At 40.3% G+C, this 21,359-nt stretch overlaps 2 protein-coding genes across 7 annotated transcripts in view; both read right to left on the bottom strand.

Annotated features, from left to right (window-relative positions):
* Positions 1-753: 753 nt before the first annotated feature.
* LOC121317646 (claudin-20-like) lies at positions 754-2,506 on the bottom strand. The gene has a single exon (XM_041253803.1). The coding sequence runs from the start codon at positions 2,367-2,369 to the stop codon at positions 1,701-1,703; it is 669 nt and encodes a 222-aa protein (XP_041109737.1). The 5' UTR covers positions 2,370-2,506; the 3' UTR covers positions 754-1,700.
* A 12,322-nt stretch (positions 2,507-14,828) lies between these two features.
* The window catches only part of LOC121317643 (T-lymphoma invasion and metastasis-inducing protein 2-like), a 113,312-nt gene continuing 106,781 nt past the window's right edge, over positions 14,829-21,359 (bottom strand). For all 6 annotated transcript variants that reach the window (XM_041253792.1, XM_041253793.1, XM_041253794.1 and 3 more), the window contains 7 exons: positions 20,744-20,862; positions 20,308-20,416; positions 20,081-20,139; positions 19,858-19,963; positions 19,266-19,350; positions 18,188-18,342; positions 14,829-16,336 (listed from right to left, as the gene is read on the bottom strand). In XM_041253792.1, coding sequence (XP_041109726.1) covers positions 15,453-16,336; positions 18,188-18,342; positions 19,266-19,350; positions 19,858-19,963; positions 20,081-20,139; positions 20,308-20,416; positions 20,744-20,862 — 1,517 coding nt within the window. In that variant the 3' untranslated portion in view covers positions 14,829-15,452. The remainder of the gene's footprint in view (positions 16,337-18,187; positions 18,343-19,265; positions 19,351-19,857; positions 19,964-20,080; positions 20,140-20,307; positions 20,417-20,743; positions 20,863-21,359) is intronic.

Here is a 21,359-nt window from a genome sequence, read left to right as displayed (position 1 = left end):
GAAGTTTTCTTTTTTTTTCTTCTTTATATTAAAGAAAAGGCCAAGGATGAGAAATGTGGTTGAATTTTGTGTTTTTGAGTGTGTGAGTTACGTGTACCGTACCCGAAACATACATGCATTTGCAACTGTACTGCCCGATTTTGTCAGTCTGCAGTTGCAATATTCAGTTCCTGTCTGGTGTTTGTCCCAAATCAAGTAAAGTATCTCAGCTTAGCTGAGAGAAATGTTTGAGGCCATTCCACTGTTCGGAGACAACTGTGTAACACAGCATCAATACCGTGCGTTCAACGAAATTGTCAATGAAATGAAATGTGACAACGTTTACCAATTCTGGAAAAACATGGAAATGAGATTCCCAGCTCTTGCTGTAATTGCTATCAGCACCAATAAATAGTGCTGGTGCAGAAAGATACATAATAAATTTACTTCTGAGGAGCGGCACTCCATAAAGGTATCAAACCTGTCAATGTACAACATGTTGTATCAGAATAATATGTAAACAAACAAAAATGTACAATAACTACAAACTGGACCACAGCAGAAGCAGCACATGCACTTCAAACGTTGGTTTTTAAAGAGATGTAAAACCTACAGCTGTCCTGTAGAAAATGCACCAAATGTAATGTAAAACAAATGTACCTAAAACGAATGTAATGTAAAACGAACATTTTTGTTTATAGTTGTATACGTTGTAAAATAAATAAATACATATTTAAATTAATTATTTGTTTTCCCTACTTGTATAGGCAGGCTAATGAAATTATGTAGGTATATTGTATTAAACAAACAAACAAACGAAAGGTTGAATTTTCATCCCTGTGACTTCCTGCGTGAACCTGCGACCTTAATTATTATATCATCTTAAAGGTTTTGAACGGTTATTGTCTATAAAAGCGAAACATTTATTATTGAATAAGGAAAGACAAGTGAGCAGAGACCAGTATTATCAGAAGGTTCAAGCATTACGAGCAACACTGACTTTGTCCACATGCCTGCAATGGTCTTGATAAAAAAGGGCAGAACAGGAGGCCCAGGTGTACCATGTGTACTTTGTCAAAGGGTTTGCATTCAGACGGGGATTTCTTTAGACGTTTTTGTAAAACTGGCAGATGTTGTCTATTAATGGGAGCAGTGAAGAGGCCAACAGCGGTCCTCCGACAGCGATACAGGGTTCAGAAGTCCATAAGAGTCCTGTAACCATGGCAGTGAAAAGCACAGGCGGCTGTGTGTCGAATACATGAGCAGCGCACAATGTCAGGGTAGAGCTTGTTTGCATTAAAGAAACAGGATTGCACAACCTATTGTGCTGTTTGGTTTTTTGGTTGGATGCTTTCAAATTCAAAGGCTGTGAGAGCCAGATGAGGTCCTTGTTTCACAAACTGCATCAGAAGTTTGAAATTTGTTTGACACAATGAGTTAAGAGTTTTATATAATCCGGGTTGATGAAATAATAAACAGCAATTGCAGTACCATAAAAATACAAGGTATTTGTAAGTTCATTTGTATTGAAGCACTTGCCAGTTACTAAAAGAATAAAGGCTCTTCTGATTTGTTACAAACCGTTGCTTTTAGAATAAATAAAATGGATGTGAATTGAACATCGAGGAGAAGAGCAAGTGACTGCCTTCCTCCCACATCTTTTTCTTTCTTCTAACGTAGAACAGGCAGTGCTTATTATACCAGCTGTCTGTTGCCTGGAATTACACATAGTCCTGCAGGCTGTATTCTGCCTTATTGTCTGCAGGCTGTGAGGCTGAACAGCACTGCTGCTTGTTGTTTGCAGGACAATTCTGTGGTCCCCTCTGCTTCCCGGTACAAGACGTGCAGATGATGGCCCCCCCAACAAACAGCAACCCTGCTGACACAAACGCGACGTACACGGCTCCCCCTGGCTCGTACTTGTTACTCTCTGGCACGGCTGAGTCCAAAAACCTGGCGATGACCTCGTTGGTGAACCAAGAAGCTGGGACAAGGCAAAGGAATCCGGCCACGATAAGGAAGCCCCCCCCGGCAATGGCTATGTGTCTTTTGGCCTGCACCCCTCCTCCCCAGCGCGTGCATTTTAACCCCAGGGAGGCGATGCAGAGCCCCAGGGCAGCCAGCATGCAGGACAGCACCATGCTGGTGCGGGCGGTCTGTAGGTAGGCAGGCAGGGACAGCACTGAGTATTTGAGTGTGCAGCTGAACATTCCTGTGCTGTACCAGGTGCAGTCCATCCACAGCCCCTGCATCTGGGAGATGGCAGTGATGATGTTCAAACCCAGGTCAGCACTCACCTTCCAGTTGGGAAGCAGGGTGGAGACTGTGGCTCCGAAGAGGCCAAGCAGCGCCAAGATGAAAGCAAAGATCTGCATCCCTGCTGAGGCCATGCTTGTGACCTCTCACCTTCGCTCTCCCCCACGCTTCTCCCTCTGATCAGCTTACAGCAGATAGATTGCTCCTCGGCTGAGGCTCCAGTGGACTGCGGTGATATGAGAGTAGTGCAACTAGAATGTCCTGCGTTTAAAACAAGGTGAGTGTCAATTAAATATGCTGCAGTCTCCTTGTTATTGCTTTTAAAACAGTATTTAACAATATGTGTATGTGTGTGTGTATTATATATATATATATATATATATATATATATATATATATATATATATATATATATATATACACACACACACACACACACACACACACAGAGATATTTGTAGCTGCTTGCCAATGTTTTGATAAAATGATACCTCTTGAAAGTAATATATTGAGGTAATAATCCTTTCTTGGCATATTTTTGTTATCCTAAGTCTGTTTGAACAGAGGTTAGATATTATATAAACTTTCTTTCGACAGAGCTATATGGTTGTTTTCATTTTTTACTGGAACTAAAATAACTGGATATAAATTAATTATCAAAAAAACTTTCTTTAAAATATCCAAAAGCTCAAAACAATATTCTTTTAGTATTTTTTTTTAATAGTATTATTGAAAATAAAACACTTACCTCTGTACTGGTGCAGAATGATTGCGTTAATGTACCAAGTCATCAGCTCTGATTTTTAAAGTAAAAAAATGAGAGAGTAGCTCTCTAAACCCATCCATGTCTTCAATTTCCTTAGCAACAGTACAGCAAGAATAGAATGTGGATAGGGCCCACAGATGCTGTGCTTTGTGCTTTTAAAAAGGGGTTTTCAGAACTATAGTGCCTCTACTTCAGCATCGCCTATAGGCTGACACAAAAGCTGCAGCTCAATGATTGATGATGCATTAAAATAAATAAATAAATAAATAAATAAATAAAATTGGCAGTTGGGAAAATGTTGCAAATAATTTTTTGAGCACATTATTGGTTTATTGCTTTCTTTTCTACTTTCTGATTTAAAAAAAAAAACCAAAACATTCTACTACAACCACCTAATGTTTAAAACCTTCTCACTTTAAAATACGTATGCTTTAAAAATCGAATCAAATCTCTTAGCAAGCTTCTGTTAGCGGTATGTTTTGCTATTAAAGTTACAATCATGTCTGATAATTACCCAGGCAGGCCCTGAGAAGTCCTCCCCATTCGTGCTCCCCAGGGGGTTATAGAAAGTGGAAATATATCCAATGTGTTTTGCCAGCCCATGCTGCTCTCCCATGATTTGCAGCACTGGCAAGTGCCTCAGTGGCTCTGCCACAGCCTCCCTGTTAGGCTGTAGGGCAGTGTCTGGCTGGTACTGAAGTTGTGAAGGGGATGAACACTGTAAACTGGACGTAAGCACTAAATAGTGACACCTGCTGGGAGTTGCAGGAAATGTCATTGCAAGACCATGCCTACCTCTGTTTGCCACTGACCCCTGTGCGGTACTGAGTTAGCCAGTGTTACCAGTTAGGGGTTGAACCCATAAGCCAGTGGACTAATCAGTTGAAGACTAACATGTCCCGAGCCAGCACAACAGAGACTTCACTGGGTATTTATACAGTTCCTACCGCAGTCAGACAAAAACACCCAGAATGTTATATATTTGTGTAATGGCAATCTGACTCCTGTGGTCAGATATAGATTATTAATCTATAGTATTACTTATGTATTACTGATGGCTCTCAGGGCACACTGCAGTGTGAGATATAGATTATTAATTACTAGTGGTGCAATCGGCAGCCTAATTTCTTATTTGATTGTTGTATTGGCATTTATCAATGATAATCCATGCATTGACCTTTTTGGTTTTCAAAATAAAGAACAACGTTTTGTTTTTTTTAAGAGAAGATCCAATAACTAAAAACTCTGTTGTGCATAACAGTTAAACAAAAAGACCTGACTTCAAATCAGAACACTTGCGATTATAAAAAAAGAAATACAAAGGACTTTAGTTTAACAACTGAAAACAATACGAGTGCTTCTGCATCAGAGGACCCTTTAACATTGTAATAATAAAAAATACTGCATTTTAACAGAAGTCATTTCTATGTGGTTGTTTATTACTGTTAACACAAAAGCGAAGCAAAACATTTGAATTAATCTCACAAATCCTGACTAATTTAACTATCATACTAAATTCAGCTTCTTTTATTGCCATATAGTCCAAACACAACATGCTTTTAAACTAAAGGTAGTAATCGGTAGATTTAATAGATTTAAAACAAACAAAAAAAACGTATTCTCTCAATTTTTGAATAAAGAAAACGTGAATACAATAGGCCTACTTCTGATTGGGCTTACCCAATGCAAATGTAGAGGCTTACATGTGTATCCTAGCAACACGCTAATCTACTGTACTAGCACTAAAAGAAGAGCACTCTCACTGTCACCGCTGACACCCAGCCATACTCTGCACACATACAGTATGTATTCCGCAGTTCCTAGGTGCAGGTCGACTGTGGGTGTCCCTATAAACCCATGTTTGCTTCACGTGTTGGTGACCATGACACTGACCTAACACGGCTGCCACATTGAAGTCATGTGACCTTTGAATGTTGCATTACCTCTGCAGAGATGCAGTGCACTTTGAGCTGTCATTTGGTACGCAGCTGTATTCTTTGTTTTTCTTACTTGTGCTATCCAGTAAAAGAATCACAATGTCACTACAGACCACATGCGTTGACAGGGGGTCCTTCTAGTTGGCACACAGCTGTGTTCTATGATTCTGTGAATAAAGTTCAATTACAGGTGGAGTCCAGTAGACCTGTACCATTTTTAGTGCCCTGTTCTTTGAACCTCTCGTCATATTGGCGATACAGAGCTTTCTCTCATTTCCAAGCCATTCGATCTGATCTGATTTTACCCCCTTTAGATTAGGGAACCACCAGTGATGCACAGTGCAGCAGCATTGCAGGTTTGTTCATGTTTTCCCAGGAACGCTGTCAGAATACCCCTTGGGAAAATGTATGCAACCCATTAACCGCAAAGAAGTTACTGTAGCTCCCAAAAAGGATCTATGTAGTGCTGTGGGATAAGACTGCTGTATCTGATGCATGGGTGTAGCCTCGGGCAGCTTTGAGAGCGTAGGAAGAGAGAGAGAGCTATAGTCCCTTCAGCAAGAGTTTAATTATCTCATTGTTAGCAGCGGCCTACATTTTGGAAGAATATCAGTTGGAACCCAGGTTCATTTCTTCATTTATTTTGTGTAACGTTTTTTTAAATTCTGTAACAATGAAGACTTGTTTCTCGTTGTCGAAATTTGTTTAAAATGGCTCATTTTAAATTAACATCACAGAATCCATGTTTTATTACTTTTGAATAAAATAGTTATATAACAGGAACACCCCTTTAGCCTTCAGAATTCTTCATGAGGAATTAATTAAGGTGGTTGCTGAGGCATGATTTTCCATTTTAATAAAAAAGCCATATGAAATATTTATGCAGTAATTGTGCACTTCAAATGGTCTGTTTTTTTCCACATGTTGCATTTGATCTACAAAGACTTGTATTCTTTGGTTTGGAACGAATGGATAAGCCTAGTTCTTAAGAAAACTGAAATAGGGATGTATTTTTGGTAAAAATGTTAATCTTAGTGCCTGCAGTATAATGTCCCTGAAATAACTTTTTACATTGACAGTTACAATAACCATCACAGAAATGTAAAGCCACTTTGTAAATGGTGATGATGGCGGTGTTTGGAAGACATATTAGTAGTTATTCAGATCATCAGGTTTTTATATTGTATGTTGGTGAAAATAAAAGCACCCACTATATTTTTGTTTAGGTTATGGCCCTTTTAAAAATGTTACCATGCTATGAACTATGTTTTCTCTCAGACCATCATGCAGAAAGTAAAGAAGAAAGATAGCTAACATTGGTTCTGGAAAGCAGCAGTGAAGGATCTGAACTGCAGTATGTGACAGGAATGACAATATAGCTTTGAAGAGATAAGTGGGATTACATTATTACAATTCGCAATAAGCTACTGCTGTGGCCTGTATCTCCCCCCACTGATAATGGCATATTATACCACAAACTGAACACGGAAAAGTTGATCATCAAATTACTCTTTCACTTATATTACAAAGTTTAGTTAAATAATAATAATAATAATAATAATAATAATATAATAATAATAATAATAATAATAATAATAGCGTACCTGTCAGATCTTTAGTTAACCTTTCTTCTGCAATCTGCTGCCTGCTCCTGCTTGCCTTGTGTTTTCACAACCTGCGAAAGCTGGCTGGGGTGAGCTGCATGCTCTTCTTGTTATGCGTCTCTAGACAGTCTTGTACTCTTTTCCTTCCAGGAGTGGGTGCTGATTTTAAGTAGGCAGTAAAGTAGAAATTATGTGTACCAGGTGAATGCAGGTTGTTCTGCACATTTCATTGTTAATCCTTTGTTTCACCACAAGCTTTGTCTGGGCCTGCCAGTTGCATACTCCTGTAAAGTCTGCTAGGACTCTCTTATTGAATCATTAGATCTTCCCACATGCGTAAACAGTAAAACAAGCATGTGGTGGGTGGGGGCTGTGAGCAAGCAGTGGAGTACGAAGAATGAGAAACATGAAGCAGAGTGAGCTGTCCTTATTCCAGCAGCTTGTCTGGTCGGCTGAGCGAGGTCAGAGCATTGTGGCATTCTCGTGAAATGGAACTAAAGCATGGACCACAAAATCTCGGGGCGCGGGGGTGAAAAGAGATTCTGCAGCTGTTTTGTGAATTTCCTCAAGGAGGTGCATTCACTGTGCTTTTGAGAGAGAATGCATTAGCTGTGTCTGTACAATGTTTCTTTAAACAATGTTAGCAGAGGAGGCTCTGATAAGAGGGAATGGCTCATTACATCTGCCCTTGTCAAGAGCTTGTTTCTTTAGGGTTTGTTTGGTCCTTCATACAGGTGTTACTGTGGCAACAGAGACCAAAATCATGTCATGCTGTATAATTTAAAAAATGATTGGGATTTTTCTGCCTAATTTTGTAGAACCCTTTTTCTTCACTTTGCAGGTGGATGTCGGGATTGTGCATTTCACCCCACTTATACAGCCGCAGATCAACCAGCCATTTAAGAAGGTGGAAAAAGTCATCAGAAATGTCTTCCAGTTTAGAAGAAAATACTGTCAGAGACAGACTGAGTAAGCAATTTATACAGCAGGTAATATCTATTCATTGTGTTGCTGTCAGAGACAGACTGAGTAAGCAATTTATACAGCAGGTAATATCTATTCATTGTGTTGCTGTCAGAGACAGACTGAGTAAGCAATTTATACAGCAGGTAATATCTATTCATTGTGTTGCTGTCAGAGACAGACTGAGTAAGCAATTTATACAGCAGGTAATATCTATTCATTGTGTTGCTGTCAGAGACACACAAATAAACACCCATAACTGTATGGGTACACAAATAAACACATACAATATGTAGTTTTGCAAAACGTTTCAGTTGCTATCAGGGATTTTTGCCATTCAAGAAGTGTTTGTAATTAGATTTCTTTCTTTTTTCATGATGTTATTTCCAGAAGCCTGGCGCTCTGAGCTTGCAGAACAGCCCATAGCTGACGTGGATCCAACCCTCCGTCCAACGAAACTGTCTATTTCCCATTTCAGAAACCTTGCTGGTGCTTATGGCAAACTATATGAGGAAGATGCAGATCTCTTCAGCTATGAGATGAGCTGAGGCAGAAGAAGAAACAGAGGCCCACCGGCTGCATGATACAAGAGAAAGCAGAAAGACAGAAAGAGACAGACATTAAAACAGGCAGATAATGGGTTCAGTAGAGCAAGGGCCACTTATTAGCTTTGACATCTCACTACAATGTCACACAAATATTTTAAAAATAAAGATTGTTTTTGTAACGAAATAACAGGTCTTGGTAAAAAAAAATGAAATTATCTTTTTAACTGTGGATGATGATGGCACACTATCTGTAGGATAGAGCATAGCACAAACTGATTTTAAAACTGACATTTGAATGTGTTCAGCGTGTGATTAATTTTCTTTATAAAAAAAACTTGATGTTACTTTAGTGCCGAGGGTCAGGTATTCTTATACAGGTCCTTCAGAGCATACAAAATGGACAATTGATCAGCCTCCTAATCTAAATTTTAAAAAAAGGATTGGAAAGTGGAAACGGTCGCTTCAATACCAATTAAGCACTTAACAATAAACAAGTTATCCCCCTGGTGAACACACATCCCAGGTGATGTAATATTACAGATACCACAGCTCTATCTTGAGAACTGTTCTTTCAATTCTCATAAAACTTGGTACGGACATTCTTGAGAGTAATACAATAGATGATGCTGTCCTACTTCTGCATGTGCTCTATCATCTGACTGGATGGGTTTATGGAGGCTGAATCATCAATTGTCTGGATTCATTTGCATGGACATTTATGGTTAGAAGTTGGTCCACATATATACTGAGCATCAAAAGAAAATGTATTACCTTTATTTGAGCATCAAAAGAAACTTATCACTTATATTTGGATCAAATTCACTAAATGTGATCGAAAAATGACAAAGTTTTAGAGCAGGTGCAGTGACTTTTTATTGTGCTGATTAACAAGTGACATCATGAAGATGCTGCAAAATATCTGCCGATCTTGGGCAGGTGCTGTGACTCTTGGTCTCCCAGTTCATGGCTTGTCATTGACAGTGTGTGTCTGGTTATACTGTCTCACCAGGTTTGAAATTGCTGGCTGTGAGCACCGAAGACGGCGAGCCACAGTACGCTGCCCTAGTCCAGCCTCCAACACTGCGATTGCACGAAGGTGCTGCTCTCTTGATAGATGTGGCATATTCGTTTTTTTCTGTGATTTTCTTTATTGCTTTTATTCAAGAGCTGAAATCACTCCATATCCAGTGTCCAACCAACTGTCTCACTAATTAGATGATTAAGTGCATATGCGTCAGTCATAGTCACTCAATCATGTCATGGTCCAGAAAAAGAAACCAAAAACATTTTGTCAACGTCCATCATGTATATACCCTTTTTTTGTTTGTAATAAATGTGTTATAATAGTGGTAAGTTTCTTTTGATGCTCGGTCTAGTAAATATAGGTTGTGGTGGCCTATGTTGTCATGGTATTGGCTGAGCTATTGAAGATGATATATTTTGGGAACATTGTCTTTTTCTTTACCTACCACATTCACTCTCACACTCCCTCTCCATCTCCCACCTCTTACTGCTGTCAATTCTGCCAGCCTTACAATTACCTAAGCTTTGCTTCTGTAGCCCCAAATGCATGCTGAACAAGCCCAAGCTACTATTCTTTTTAATTTACAAAAAAATAACTTTTTTTTTCAGCTTCATTCGGCTCCTATCGGTCTCACTTGGCCATTGAAAGGTTTCCTTGACTTTTTCTGGAGAAAAAACCACTAGAGACCTGTACGTTAAGTCTTTTTGATGATGTCGGACAGGGTCCGACATCGGACTGGAAAGGGAAAATTGTAATGTCGGACCTGGACCGACATAGGACCGCAAAGGGTTAAGGCTTTCCACCAGGCTTCAATAGTTGTTGATATGCAAGAATTTATATAGCAATTGAGATTTTTTAAATGTATTCCTATAAATGCTAAGTCTTTCAAAGAATTTGGATTGCAGTCTGATCTTTCAGCATCCATCCAAGATGGAGTTTTACTGGATTCGTCTTGTACCCATTGCAGCAAAAACTGAAGCAAAATGTATGTATTGTTATGTGAAGCGATGTAAACCGGAAGGTTTTGGAAATACAGGAATCATAGAAAATAGATAGCTTACCTGAGGTAATACGCTCTTTCGTACAGTTGCAACACATACCATTAGTGAAATAGGGAGATCAGTTCATCTTTCAATATCCTCTGATATTGTTCTTAACATGGGAATATGGTTAAGGTGATCCAGCTCATTTGTGTTCTGTGATATTCCCAGATATCTAAAGCCATTCGTGCTCCTTCTGAAAGGGAGACTTCAGACCACAGCATGCCCATCAAACTCATTCAGAGGCAGAACCTCAGTTTTAGACCAGTTAGTTTTGTAACCTGAAATATTTCCCTAATTATTAATAAGTTTAAAAGCTAAAGGTAGAGAAGTGTTTGGTTGTTGTAAGTATAGTAAGATGCCGACTGCATATAAACACATTTTATGGCCTTGTTGATCTCGTTTTTTTTTACAATTTTGACGTATGGCTGTAGCCAGAGGTTCAATAAATAATGAAAACAATAAGGCAGACAAAGGACATCCTTATCTTGTACTCCTAAAGGTGTAAAAGATTTTGATATCACTCAGTTTGTAATTGTTGATGCATACAAAATTTTGATCCATTTGACAAAGTTACTGCCAAAACCTAGGTGATTTAAAACTAAGAATAAAAGGGCCAGCTGACTGAAATGCCTTCTCTGCAGCCAGTGAGACTACAACAGTATGTGCTTTCACTTATTTTGCTAAATGAATTAGATTAAAACAGCCACCTGGCGTTATCATAGGAATGTCTGCCTTTAATGAATCCAGAATAGTCAAGATGGATTAATGATTGTGTTACTGATTCAAGCCTTGAAGCTAAATTATGGAAATAATTTTAAGTCAACATTCAATAATGAAATAGGATGATAATTTGAGCATAATGATTGATCTTTATCCTTTTTTATATTAGTGAGATAAGTGCAGTATTCATGTGTTATGGAATTTGAAATGTTGTAAGAACAGATGATAAAAAATTTTAAAAAACTCCAGGTGCTTATAAAATTCTGTGGGAAATCCATCTAACCCTGGAGATTTCCCATTTTGCATGCTAAATATTGCTTTCTGAAGTTCATCCAGTGAGAATGGGGAGACTAAAATGTCAGTTTTACTGATGGTAAAGTAGAGAGATCAGCACTATTTTAAAAAAGTTGTTACCTCTTCAGAGTAGCTCACATGTTCTGGTTTATAAATATTAGAGTAGAAAGATCTAAAAGTATGATTAATTTCCTGAGGGTTGGAAGTAATTTCACTGTTTTTATCTTTAATAACGGTTATAGAATTTTTTTCCAAATTGCGTTTAAATTGATTAGCAAGCATACGACCAGACTTTCTTCTAATTCAAAGTGGGTTTGTCTTAACTTTGTTATCAAGAATTGGGTTTTCTTAGATATTCTATTATTTCAGAAGATCATTGTAGTTTTCATTAGTTGCAGTGGTAGCAGAAATTCAAGTTCTTTAACCCTCTTTTCCAGTTCAACATCTTTTTGCTCCTTCTTCTTTCTTACATTAGATATATATAGTATTACTTTAGCTCACAGAACTGCTTTCAGAGTCTACAGGAGAACGCAGGGTGAACATTCCAATGTGTCATTACATTCCAGAAACATTTTCCACTCCTTATGGGAGAAAGAATGAAATTCCTCATCCTTTGATAATAACATACTATAGGAGGCTGTGTGGTCCAGTTGTTAAAGTCCAGGGCTTGTAACCAGAAGTTCAAATCCCACCTCTACCTGACTGTCACTGTGTGACTCTGAGCGAGTCACTTAGCCTCCTTGTGCTTCATCCTGCGGATGAGATGTTAAATCAATGTCCTATTGTAAGTGACTCTGCATATAATGCACAGTTCACAGCCTACCTACTGTAAAGCGCTTTGTGATGGTGGTCTACTATGAAAGGTGGTATATAAAATATATCATTTTATTATTATTAAAGCGCCATCTGGGAGATTCATATTGATTATGGTCAATTACTAATTGAAAACCAATTGGGCCGTGGCCTGAGATCATAATACGGTGAATTGTGGCATTTAGGATAATGGATATTATCGAGTGATTCACCAAGAAAAAGTCAATGCGAGAGAAAGTTCTATAAACAGCTGATAAGTATATTCTCTATTTGAATGGTTACGAAGGCGCCAGACGTCACTGAAACCTTGTTCTTTCATATATTTGTTAATCCCTGCCATAGCCAGTGGCATTTTTTTTACTTTATCCAAAGAAGGGTCTAGTGTAGTGTTAACGCCTCCTCCTATAATTGTTAAAGCCTTGGGGAAATGTTCCAATTCAGAGAAGACAACAAGAGTGAAAAAACTGAGGACAGTCTTCGTTTGGACCGTACAGGCTAACTTGTAACAGGTTCAGTTCAGGTTGTGCCGTGAATTATAATAAATTGACCATCTTGATCAAAGAAGTGAAAGAAGGGAGCTTTTTATTTCAAAGAATTGCTATGCCCCTACGTTTGCTGTTAAAGGATGCAGAGAAATCACGAGAGATCAATTTGTTGTTAAGTCTCTGTTAAGTGAGTTTCTTGCAATAAACAAACATTGGCCTTTAATTTATTTATGATCCTAGTTCTTTTAACAGGTGAATTGATGCCTTGTACACGCCAGGAAACCATTGTTATTGGGCAGGTCATTATTAGTTACTCGAATAATTACAACAAATCTATCTAAAACATACATAGAATGTCTTCCACCCCAGCTGTTACTGCAATTATCAGTGTTGGCCAGTAATCTATAATTGTTCTCATATTACCTATTTTCATATACCCAATATTTTAATATGCATAACAATAGAAACATAAACAATGACATCAAATGAGTAGACAGACGTTTTCACATACTCGCGGGTGGGTGTTCGGTGAGTGGAGAACGGGAGAAAGGAGGATAGAGTTAGATATTTCAATTGCTATTATGTGCTGGTGGGACCAGCACGATACTTGTTTATTTAAAACTCACCTTATTTGTTAGTGTTTATCTATCTGCTCACCGTATTTGTCTAGTATTGTCTGTTTTGTGTGTCCATTTATTTTGGGGTGAAGTGCCGTGTCCTGTCTTTTGTTTGTTCAACCCTTTTATTTTACAATAAACCGGTGCCAGCAAGCGCCGTCATCATTTCATTTCATCCGTCCTCTGTGTATTTCATTCCTTCCTGGTTCTGACGCCGCCCACTTCGGCCGTCTCTGTGACAGTAACTGAAAGCAAATGGTCTCCTCAGTACTCAAATATGTTTCTTGTGTTAATATCATTATTTGTATTTTAAAGAACAGGCACACACATAAACAAATACATACCTGTAATGCAAGGTCCTTTTCTCAACCCATTGGACCGCTGTCCTTGCACTCCAGTGATGCAGTTAGTGGATTTGAGGAGGGGAAGTGAAGGGCTGCAGGTCTGTACATGAACAGTGTGTTTTATTCCTGTAGAACTTATTTCATTTACTTCACGACTCACTAGTAATAACATTTGAAGCCTATTAAAAAACAAAACAAAGGCTAATAGTCATATGATGAAATGGCACAACTGTGCCAGATTGCAATGTTTTACAATTGTCCCATGGATGCAGCCTATACCGTTTCCTGCAGGTAAGTAATTGCTGTTGTGAAATACTTCCAGTCAATGACTGTTTTGCTTACAGCTCTGTCTAACCACACAAGAAGCAGTTTGAAAGGGTCTGTTGTGGTAATGCCTGAAAGAAGTTCCCTATGCACAAATAACAGCTACTCCATTACTTTAACAGAAGGGCTTATTCATGATGTCAACAGAGGATAAAGGCGTCTGCCAAATAATTAAATCAATCAGTGGTTATTAAATTTGATAGCGTTTGCTTAGCCCGCATGCAATGCTTCAAATTAAAATGGTCTTTCAGCATTAAAACAACTGGATAGGTGTAGAGAAGCCATGTGTGTGCCTGGGCCTGCTGCACCCTTACTGTGGCAGACAAAGAGCTTTTACAATGCAAGACAGTTTGCACTTGTGCAAAATGTATAGTTTCAGGAATGTTCTCTTATTGTGTGCTGCTGCTTTTTATTTCTCAGTTCCAGTTTAATTACAAGTTAGTGATCTGCCAAGTAAAGGCGTTTGATTAGGAGGTCAAATCAGATCAATAAATACATCACATGAAAGCTCCAGTAATACAATCTCTTTAGCAGTGCTGTTCGAGTGCTTTGCTGAAACAAACCCTTTGATGCTGTTCCCACGTGTATTTATAAGGGACTACTGTCAAGGCTGTATGTGTTTATTAATGAGGCCTGACTCATTAATGTATTCGTATAAATGTCTCGGAGTTTGAATATCGCTGTTCTGCTGGAGAATAACGAAGGCGATGCCCTTGTACAAGTTTACCCCAAGTTACACTGTGCATTGTCAGCTCTTTAGTAATGAATATAACTATGATCTTTTATTTAACATACTGTAATCAAAGAAACTACAAAATGATACTGAAAACATCTAATGGAAGTCATAATAGTAGCATAGATTTGAAAATATCAGTTTTTTGTTAAGTATATGGAAAACTACAAAGTGGTATGTAGTTCAACATGTTGCCATAACATTATTCAGCAGCTTTCATTACACAATATGAAGCACAATGAGTTCATTCCCTATAGAGGGGGATGTAACACATGTGGCCAGAGCTGCGTGTCAGGCCGGCCGGCTTCAGGGTCTATTTCTAACTGAAAAGAAAGCCGATTTGTAATTCTGTACAAAAACACACCACTATAACTTCCATATATTACTAGACACAGTATTTATTGCAAATTCTAGCACTTATTTTTACCTGTACAATGCCAAGAATACAAACTATATCCAAATTAAGTTACAGTACAGTCATTTTCAGAAAATACATGTTATAGTCTTCAAGTAACCTTAAAAAAATCTACCACCCTGAAAGAGCTGTTGCACAAATACATAATAATTTCATTCACAACCATAACTGGAAAGCCCCAAATTCAACATTGACAGACCACCTTGATAATGTTTATATAAAAAAAAAAAAACACAATACTTCTACATTTCCAAAAGTTCTATATATTTACATAAATGCAACTTTCATTGTGGAATATGTTGAAACTGGGAAGGCAAACTTCTGGTCCAGAAACAACTTTCAAAATTAAAACTAAACAATAATAAATAAAAGGAAATATTTCTTAAACAAAACAATAACAAAACAAATTAGGCAAAATGTGTACTTCGTCCACAGATACAGCAAGGGATTCTCATCAAGAACAACTTGCATCCTTGTATCAAACAGGGAAAAAGAAATGTCCTTATTTCAGAACATATTCCAGTCTCTCTCTTAAAAGAAAGTGGGCTTGGCCTCAGTGTTTAGGTTAATGTCAAATAGGACAAACTCTATAGAGAAGGGAATACTGTCTTTTCATCACTGTCTGATGTTTCATAAAAACAGTCTTCATTGACGACCGAGGCCAGACTCTGAACACTGAACTCCCTTTCCAGGAGGGCACTGAGATCCAAGCTGGCTGCTTCTGACTGGCTGTCCAGAGATCTGCTGTGTTCCTTCATCGCTAACAACACCCCCTTGTTCCTTTTCAGGCTGTTTGCTTTGCGTTTGATGGGACAGTAGTGTCCCCGCACCAGCATGGGCTGCCTCTCCGGCATGTCCAGTTCTTCAGACTCAGGCTGCACACAGGGTGCTAGCTGTCTGTCTGCAACAGAGTCCTTGGAAAGCTTCAGCCTCTGAAGCTGGGCCTCAATGTCATTGGTAGGGGACACTTTACCAGTCTCACAGGAATCGTCGTCATCACTCAGAATGTCCGATTCCTTGACAGCGTTGTCCTCCATGGTGCCAGGCCGCATAGTCGAGGAGTCCAGCATGCTTGCTCTGTCCTGGCCGGTGGGCGGGTGGCTACCCAGCATGCTAGCTCTGTCCTGGCCGGTGGGAAGCTGGTTATCCAGCATGCTCGCTCTGTCTTGGCCGGTGGGCGGGTGGTTACCCAGCATGCTCGCTCTGTCCTGGCCGGTGGGCGGGTGGTTACCCAGCATGCTTGCTCTGTCCTGGCTGGTGGGCGGGTGGTTACCCAGCATGCTCGCTCTGTCCTGGCTGGAGGGCGGCTCGTTACCCAGCATGCTCTCTGCCACGCGGAGGCTGCTGCTGTGAGGGCCACTGCTGTGACTCCCCTCATCCAAATCCAGCAGGGTTGCCTTTAAGGATCCTTCACTGTTGGAGGCCATGTCAGTGGGTGACAGTTTGCATAACCAGGAGGCCCTGGAAGAACCTGATTGATACATAACAGGAAGATTACATTTTTGAAGAATGAAGTTGCGTTTTAGTTAGACTGCAGTAGGTGCCCTTGTTTACCCATTCACACCCTACCCTCCCCCAAGAATGAACCCATTCACACCTCACCTTCCCCTGAGAATGAACCCATTCACACCCCATCTACCTGAGAATAAACCCATTCACACCCCACCCTCCCCTGAGAATAAACCCATTCACACCCCACCCACCCCTGAGAATAAACCCATTCACACCCCACCCTCCCCTGAGAATAAACCCATTCACACCCCACCCACCCCTGAGAATAAACCCATTCACACCCCACCCTCCCCTGAGAATGAACCCATTCACACCCCACCCTCCCCTGAGAATAAACCCATTCACACCCCACCCACCCCTGAGAATAAACCCATTCACACCCCACCCACCCCTGAGAATAAACCCATTCACACCCCACCCACCCCTGAGAATGAACCCATTCACACCCCACCCACCCCTGAGAATGAACCCATTCACACCCCACCCACCCCTGAGAATAAACCCATTCACACCCCACCCTCCCCTGAGAATAAACCCATTCACACCCCACCCACCCCTGAGAATAAACCCATTCACACCCCACCCTCCCCTGAGAATAAACCCATTCACACCCCACCCACCCCTGAGAATAAACCCATTCACACCCCACCCACCCCTGAGAATAAACCCATTCACACCCCACCCACCCCTGAGAATAAACCCATTCACACCCCACCCTCCCCTGAGAATAAACCCATTCACACCCCACCCACCCCTGAGAATAAACCCATTCACACCCCACCCTCCCCTGGGAATAAACCCATTCACACCCCACCCTCCCCTGAGAATGAACCCATTCACACCCCACCCTCCCCTGCGAATAAACCCATTCACACCCCACCCTCCCCTGAGAATGAACCCATTCACACCCCACCCTCCCCTGAGAATGAACCCATTCACACCCCAATCTCCCCTGAGAATAAACCCATTCACACCCCACCCTCCCCTGGGAATGAACCCATTCACACCCCATCTACCTGAGAATGAACCCATTCACACCCCACCCTACCTGAGAATGAACCCATTCACACCCCACCCTACCTGAGAATGAACCCATTCACACCCCACCCTCCCCTGAGAATAAACCCATTCACACCCCACCCTCCCCTGAGAATGAACCCATTCACACCCCACCCTCCCCTGAGAATAAACCCATTCACACCCCACCCTCCCCTGAGAATAAACCCATTCACACCCCACCCTCCCCTGAGAATGAACCCATTCACACCCCACCCTACCTGAGAATGAACCCATTCACACCCCACCCTCCCCTGAGAATGAACCCATTCACACCCCACCCTACCTGAGAATGAACCCATTCACACCCCACCCTCCCCTGGGAATAAACCCATTCACACCCCACCCTACCTGAGAATGAACCCATTCACACCCCACCCTCCCCTGAGAATGGACCCATTCACAACCCACCCTACCTGAGAATGAACCCATTCCACCCCTCCCCTGGGAATAAACCCATTCACACCCCATCTACCTGAGAATGTCCAAATGGGTAGCTATCTACTTTTCATTAACAGTTTAACAGAAGGCACTTGACAGCGAGCACTTCAGATCACCTATATATTTCTCATTGAAATGTGAATGAGTTTAGATGCTGCAGTACACACTGTGAAGCTCTTTTATCTGGATTAGTAGAAACAAAGAAAGAAAATCACCTGCAGTGACAAAGGCCATGTGATATACCTGCTAACTAAGTAACAAACTCCAGCTGTATAACGGGTTCCCTGAAGAAAGCATGCTATCAAGTGCTTACCAATCCTGGCTGACAGCGGCATTGTGTTTCGTAATGGAACGAGGCGCTCTTTACAGATCTTCTCCACAGGAAACTCACATCTTAGGTGTCGTCTGACGTTCTCCCTCAGAATTGAGCGAATAACCTTAATTATATGTGCCTGGCTTTCAGGTACACTGCAGCAAAAGAAAAACAGGGCCTGTTAATAATGAGAATATAGATACATTACGCATACATACAAATTGAATTAAATCATACCAGGATCATCTGTAAGAGTATTTTATATTTAAAACAAATGGTGGACAGCCTGCCTGCCACAGAAAATAAAATCTTGATGCTTGTACAGTACACAGCTCTCTCCCACGGCACCACTCCTGAAACCTGACCAGGCAAATCGTATACATTCAAAAAATAACCCAAGTCTGAGCTGAAATGTGAAGTGGTCCTCTGTGAATAACACCCATGATGTTTGTATATTGCTGAAACATGTTCTAACATCCATGCTACTGTAGACCTTACAACAAGAGACAGACTGCAAGGCGTTGGACACAATGGAGAGATCATCCCAGAACACAACACACTCATTATAGGGCAAGAGGAGTGAAAACAAGCAAGTCTACACAAGTAGGGCTCAGGCTTCAGCACAGCAAACAGAAATAATCGTGTTCACTTCACTTCTGAATCGAGTCAGACTTAACACACAATACATCAGTTTTGTTCACCCCTTTCATAAGAACATAAGAACATAAGAAAGTTTACAAACGAGAGGAGACCATTCGGCCCATCTTGCTCGTTTGGTTGTTAGTAGCTTATTGAACCCAAAATCTCATCAAGAAGCTTCTTGAAGGATCCCAGGGTGTCAGCTTCAACAACATTACGGGGTAGTTGATTCCAGACCCTCACGATTCTCTGTGTAAAAATAACCCTTTTCTTGCCTAAACCCATAGGAAGAAGATGACAGCAAGTCTGGGTGAGGGGGCAAGCTATGTGAATCAAAGCTTGCACTAAAGTATTATATTTCCTACAGTAATATACAGAATGTGTGCAGTCAGGTGTTGAGAATACAATGTACATATTTGAGACCAGGAGCACACAGTACCTGCTGCACAGCTGAAATACACTTTCAGGTCTTCCCTCAATTTCAGATTTTGTGTGAATCAATTCCCAAATGGTGGTATCTGTTCCTGGAAATATATAAAAATAAAAGACATTTTTATATATAAAATTACATGACTGAACACCATACTTGATAGTTTAGCCCTCCGTGAACAGAAGGTTTCTCAATAATGACTAAAAGCACCTCATCCCTAAATCCTTTTCCCATATCCCTATTCCTATCCCTTCACCCTTTTAATCTCACCACCTCGATTCTTTACAGGCTTGTTTTCTAACACGTCAGATAAGGATAAAACCCTGATGAAAGTGCCAAGTGGATAAAGAGGCAGTAACAGAAGCAGATACAGCTGTACGTGTTCTACGTTTCTTCGTTAGGGTTTTTCTTTGTTTTTTTTACGTATTTGTGATACATCTTTTTTCATACATACAGGCTGTAGAGAGTCAGCACTAGTCAGTATGGCTCAATGTTTTTCTATACCACCTGTACTGTACATGAGATAATGTGAAAGTATAATACTGAACTCAAGGAACAGCATGGATCACTTCCAGTTACACAAGCACACAATCCCGCTCACCTGCTGCATTCCCCAGCCGCACCTGAAGTGCGGATAAAGGAATAAGCCAGCGGAATTTAAATGGATCCATATCCCCGTGGATGTATGCAGCTCGAGTGTTAGCTTGCTTTAAAACAAAAACACAAAAATACATTCACGTGAACATGTGTGCAACAGTGATGTTATTAAAACAAAAAATAAAAACACCAAGGATAACACAAATACAAAAGCCAGCGGTACTTACTATTTGCTTTTTCATTTTGCTGCTCTCTCTGTACACCAAGATCACAGCTTTCTTAAAAACTGAAGGGGGAAAATAAAATGGTTTTCTAGAAAATGTATGGTGCTGTCAAGTACCATGAAATAGACACCAAACATAAGCCTTTAACCAGCATATAGAGGCTTTCTGTCATACTGATTAGCTCACTTTACTCCCTACTAAGGCTCAGCTTTTCAAAAGCATTTACTTACCAAATACAGTGATCGTGGGATCCTTTCTCATCCGACCCAGAGAGGGGAAAGGGTTGAGCCAGATCACAGAGGAATGCATGAGGAATTCTCCCATGGAAATCTCAGTGACCTAAGGGTTACACAGCAGCTATTTTGGATTTTCCATCAGCTATCAACAGTGCAATACATCATGGTGCGTAATGTAGTCTCAGAGTCTGTGATTGCACCCCTGCACGTGAGAAGCAAGTCTAAGCCTAACATCTAAAAGTGGAAAAAAATAAAACTAAAAACAGCACTTTCTATAACGCAAGCACTGCAGACAAGTCAGACATCTTCACATCACTGATCAGTGCCAGACGAAACCCAAAGCTTGGGAGAAAACCTTCCCTAAAGAACGCAGACCAGACCTCACAGCTGCTCCACAACATGCACACATGGGGAAGATGTTCGCTGTTACCTCTCTTTCGCTTCCACTCTGTTCTGCAACTAGCTGGTCAAACACAGTCCCGTAATCCTCATAGATCTTCTGCATCTCATTGATGTGGCTGGCCACCTTCTCCATGGCCTTAAATGCTTCTACAGACAAGAATGCAAAACCATTATTAGCACCACATATGTATCATGTGTTTTATATTCAGTACTTATGCTTGTTATTGCAAATATGCAGATAATACTTCAATGAGTAGATTTCAATACTACTGGCCTATAACGTACATCAAGTATACCATAACTTTACTTTAGTTGTTAGTTTAATGATCCCGTACAATACAAAGGTTTAAGCATTGTAAGTGTGACGATGGTTTTGAAAATTGCGATTCAAATTCAGTAGCGCTCAGTGAATATGCAGTAACACTCTGTATATCATTTAGAGTGGAAAAGTGTATTGAATATATTCATAGACATCCTGCATCATACAAACAGAATGACTGAATAGTTTAAAATGAACATAACACAAGGAAGATCAAGGCAACCTTTGTGAACATCAGCCGAGACAAAATTTTAATCAAACCTTTGAAACTGTGCAATGAAATTATTGAGGAGAATAGAACTCAAATCTCTTGTTGTAAGAATTA

The sequence above is a fragment of the Polyodon spathula genome, chromosome 6, assembly GCF_017654505.1.
Source record: "Polyodon spathula isolate WHYD16114869_AA chromosome 6, ASM1765450v1, whole genome shotgun sequence".
In the NCBI taxonomy this organism is placed as follows: domain Eukaryota; kingdom Metazoa; phylum Chordata; class Actinopteri; order Acipenseriformes; family Polyodontidae; genus Polyodon; species Polyodon spathula.
Note: the sequence above shows the minus strand (reverse complement) of the source record. Positions and strands in the feature narration are given on the sequence as shown.

Coding starts and splice junctions, on each gene's coding strand:
- LOC121317646 (XM_041253803.1), bottom strand. CDS start 2,369: ATGGCCTCAGCAGGGATGCAGATCTTTGCTTTCATCTTGGCGCTGCTT.